Genomic DNA, 4,970 nt, shown 5'->3' on the forward strand with positions numbered 1-4,970 from the left:
TAAGTTACGAATACATTTTAATACAAATACGCTGTTTGTTGCAGTAGTAGCTAACAATTTATTAACTTTTTCTACTTTTATCGTTAACATACGTTACAAAATATTTGTCATTAACAATAAATGTAGCAATTTATTAACTTTTTGGTAATTATAGACACATTTTCACGCAAATACGTTGTATATACTAGTAATAGCCTATAATCTAAGTTACGAATACATTTTAATACAAATACGCTGTTTGTTGCAGTAGTAGCTAACAATTTATTAACTTTTTCTACTTTTATCGTTAACATACGTTACAAAATATTTGTCATTAACAATAAATGTAGCAATTTATTAACTTTTTGGTAATTATAGACACATTTTCACGCAAATACGTTGTATATACTAGTAATAGCCTATAATCTAAGTTACGAATACATTTTAATACAAATACGCTGTTTGTTGCAGTAGTAGCTAACAATTTATTAACTTTTTCTACTTTTATCGTTAACATACGTTACAAAATATTTGTCATTAACAATAAATGTAGCAATTTATTAACTTTTTGGTAATTATAGACACATTTTCACGCAAATACGTTGTATATACTAGTAATAGCCTATAATCTAGTGATTTTTCCACTTGTATTATAAATTTACGTTGTGGCCAATTTGTTATTAGAAATAAGTGTAATAATTTTTACACTTTTGCAAATTATAGGTGTATTTAAACATTAGTATGATATTGCTCAAGCAATAACCAATGAACTAATTCTCTTCTTGTATTAAAAATTTACGTTGTGAACAATTTGTTATTAAAAAGAAATTGGATTATTTATACATTTTTATGAACAATAACTGTATTTGAATGATGTCATTGCTAAGAATTCCGTCCACTTACATCTCGCAGCCTCAAAAATCGTTACCATAGAAACGTAGTTTCTAGGAAAATCGCCCTAAAACACATATATCCAATAATTATTTTTGAAAAAAGAATATACTTTACATATTTGTATTGCTGCTTCAATTTCTTCTTGCTATAAAGTATAATTCTTGGCATCTACGCTGATGATATTCCATGAGTCGAATATTTTTCTATTGTTGCACGTGCCTGTTTACTTCAACAGAATATTGTCTCCACACAACCGGGCTCTGCTATCACTAATGAAAAATGGGAAAGCAATGCTTTATATCTTGCATGATGTGTTTACAACTGAGTTATGTTATGTTATGTTAAGGTTATGTTAATACAAATACTTACATTCTTTTCGTGATGCAGGCACACCTGCATGGACACAACAATGCTTCCGACGTTTGTTTGCAATATTTTCTCATGTTTCATGTACTCTTCTGTTCATTTGGAGAAAAATTAATAAATCGCTCAATTTCTGTGGTTAATTTATGAAATTTTATAATTGCGTTGTAAATACGTACCTTTGCATATTTGTCGTCTGCCAGGTAATCAAATGAATGCTGATTGTCTAATTAAAACCGCTGCTCCGGCTAAATTTAATAAAGAATGTAGAAAACTGTTTGATTTGATTTATTAAAATATATTAAAATATATTCGGAGCGCATAACCAGAGTTAGTAAACTAACATCAGAGCCATCTATGTTCTCGTTACGGAACTCGAGCTCTGAGTCTTGAATCATAGATGAAATATATTTTAATAAATCAAATCGGCAATGGAAAATTCACTAATTTCTCGATATCTGCGATTAATTTATGAACTTTTATAATTGCATCGTAAAGGCAGATCCTTCAGGAACTTTCCAATATATTTTTCGATATAAATTTATCCCTGATTAATTAGTTATTAATTATTATTCTACATCGTATTTGAATTGTTGTCGAAGACGCCATTGGTTTTTCATTAATTACTATTCTCTATGCAATTAATTTGTGAAACTTTGTGCACTCATTAGAAAGACAATATTCTTGCGAATATTCTCATATGACTTTTGAGCACATATTACTCCTAGTTTCGTTTAGTATTAAATATTTCCACGGAAGATCGTGATGGTCGCCGATACGAAATCATAGACGCCATAAAACAAAAATTAATATCTAACAATTTAGAGTTAAATTCTTTACGAAACTTATATAAGAATGTAGCCAGAAGTTTCAGCTTTACAATGAAATTATAAAAGTTCACAAATTGTTTACGGAAATTGAGTAATTAATAATTTTTCACTGCCGGAGCCATTCTGTCCTTTTCTATCCCCACACTGTCCTTGTCTACCACGTGACCAGCGCATCGACGACCTCCTTGCCTATTCTATGTTCCTATTACTTTCTTGATTTTTGAGCCCAAATCATAGATGGCGCTGATCGAAACTGGCGAATGAAAAACCACGTGACCTGTAGGGCGGGAGAAACAAAACGATAAAAGGACATAAATAAGTATAATACATTTTTCTGCCTTCTCTTTACTCTCTTCAAAGCCAGACGAACATGATGTGACAAATAAAGATGCGTTGTTTTATTCTTGGTAAAAAGAAAACGAAACTGCAATGGTTATATGCTTAGGTACTTTTTATTCACTTTGCAAGTTTCACATATAAACGTTAATTGTTAACGACATAATAAACAATGACATACAGACATTAGAACCTTAGTAGATGTCCGTATTACGGACCGTTGCGAGAAAAAGATGTTTGGCAATACGTAACACGTAATAATTGTCATTATAATGACCATATATATAACAATATTTATAGACATATACACACTACAGCAAATGATTCTATTTAAATACATGAGTTATCTTAATAATTCTAGATATTGGTTTGTCTTGCATCTACCTCTCTTATCGTGCATCTTTTCGTCTTTCTCTCGTGCTAAACCTCATAAGAAGTTTTTTATTCTCTATTTATTTTCTTTTTTATCTTTATCATCTTCAGCATCATCTTTATAATTTTTTTATTTTCTTAGGTTCCTTTTCTGCATCTCTCAATTTATTTCTTATCCTTTCCTCCACTGCTCTGAAAATATAGATATAAGACAGACAATAAAAATGTCTACTTTCTATAACATAGTTATAATGTAAACAGTAAACTAACTTTTTCTCTCTCTTTATAATTTCTAATTCTTCTTGAGTTTTTACTTCATCGTCACTTTCCCAATTGCTACTACGGTCTTCTTCCCTTTTCTTATTTGCAAGTCCATGTGGTTCAACAGCTGGTTGTGAACTTAATTTTGGATCCATTAAATGACTATGAGCTGATTTGTCCGTAGCTCTAAACTTTTTATATAATATCACAAATTCTTCTTTAGCTTCCTCTGCTTCTTCACCAAATGATAAAATATTGAAATCTCTATAATAAAATTTATCATTGCATAGAATAATACTATCAGGGCTAAATTCTACAAACATATATGATTTTTACTTTACTGTTGCTGTTTTAGTTTGTAAACTGTCCTTTACTTCTTCACTTTCCTGTACAATTATTCTTCGCATAATATCAGAAAATGGATTGTTCAATATCATAGTTTTTACCAATCTTGGAGGATAAAGTGATTTATCATTCCACAAAAAAGAGAAAATATTATATTTATATCTGGCCTTGATATATATTCTTGTAAACATTAAATTTACCTCATCTACAAGTGCTTCTTCATGTTTGAGCATGTTATATATGGTATATTCTTTAACTTTACCAAAGATAGTATGTTTATGCTGCAAATCTGGTGTAGAAATAAGAGTAAAGAAAAATTGGAAACCATTGTCATCTTCTCCAGCATTAGCCATAGCAATTAAATCTCGTCGACAAAAACGTAATCTTGCATGAAATAAGTTCTAAAACACATATATCCAATAATTATTTTTGAAAAAAGAAGGAATTCATTTTATTTTTAAATATAGTCTCACTTTAAATGGTTGTCCATATATTTTACCACCTTCTCCTGTACCTGTGAGATTACCACCTTGTGTTATGAATCCTTTGATAATTCCATGAAATGTAGTGTCATTCAAATAACCTTCCATGCATAATTGTATGAAATTTCTACATGCCTTTGGAGTTTCTTTTGCCCATAGTTCTAACTCAACATCACCAACAGTTGTTTTCATTACAACCTAGTTATAACAAATACATTAGTTTGATTAATGTAAAATATCTTTAAAATAAAATTTATTAAAATTTATTCACCATTGTAATTCAAATTTGAAATTATTTAATATATTAAGATAGAAATTTAGAAAGTAAATATTGTATATAGCTTTAATTTTTAAAAACAGATATACAATCCATGCAAGTATTATTAAATGATACTTATTACTTTACCTTTAGTGGCAGGCTTTTGCATATAAATATTACTCATGTTTGCAAGTCTCCTATAATAAAAAAAAGTCCTGCATCAATAACATTTCATATTAAATATTTAATCATTTATAAATCAGTCAACCAAATGGTTCTTTTCTCGAATAATCATCAGCAGTTAGGACGTACCTTTTACCTCCTTTTGACATTAGGTTTATTAGCCCACTGAAGTCCATTATGTACCACAGCACCATTATATTGCTGCTTCTATAGTTTCCACGTTCCTATAGATATTTCTTCACATTCTTGCCTTATTGTAACATTTACACTCTACATTCAATTTAACATTACCTTTCATAACTAAGACCACTTGTTCATTTTCCATTTCTTCAAGGATCCTCAAATTTGCATGTCGATGCCACACATTTTTCTTCGCTGATACATATGCTGCCTCCTTTCTGTTTCTTGGTACCGCATAATATGTGTTTCCACTTCACACTGCCTTCATTCGAACTTCTCCCTTTTCTTTATATACCTTAGCTCCATCATTCTGAAACTTAACATGTTAGCAATGATCAGTAACTTTGATCACTGATATTAATTTTTGATTCACTCGTTCATTTAGATCACGAATACAACATACCTTTCAATCTCACTGTATTTTCCATATCTTGTTGTTAGAGGAGGCCATCACCAAAATTAATTGTATTCCTTTTTGTCTGCCTA

At 29.9% G+C, this 4,970-nt stretch overlaps 1 protein-coding gene across 1 annotated transcript; it reads right to left on the bottom strand.

The window, feature by feature from the left end:
• Nucleotides 1–2,850: 2,850 nt before the first annotated feature.
• LOC108546818 (peptidyl-prolyl cis-trans isomerase CWC27 homolog) lies at nt 2,851–4,305 on the bottom strand. The gene is given in 7 exon segments (XM_017899079.1): nt 2,851–2,904; nt 2,906–2,966; nt 3,045–3,299; nt 3,372–3,510; nt 3,580–3,781; nt 3,854–4,060; nt 4,264–4,305. Coding segments are annotated over 7 exon segments (960 nt in total).
• Between the last annotated feature and the right edge of the window lie 665 nt (nt 4,306–4,970).

Source organism: Eufriesea mexicana, unplaced genomic scaffold (genome assembly GCF_001483705.2).
Source record: "Eufriesea mexicana isolate 0111107269 unplaced genomic scaffold, ASM148370v2 scaffold4744748351, whole genome shotgun sequence".
Taxonomy (NCBI): domain Eukaryota; kingdom Metazoa; phylum Arthropoda; class Insecta; order Hymenoptera; family Apidae; genus Eufriesea; species Eufriesea mexicana.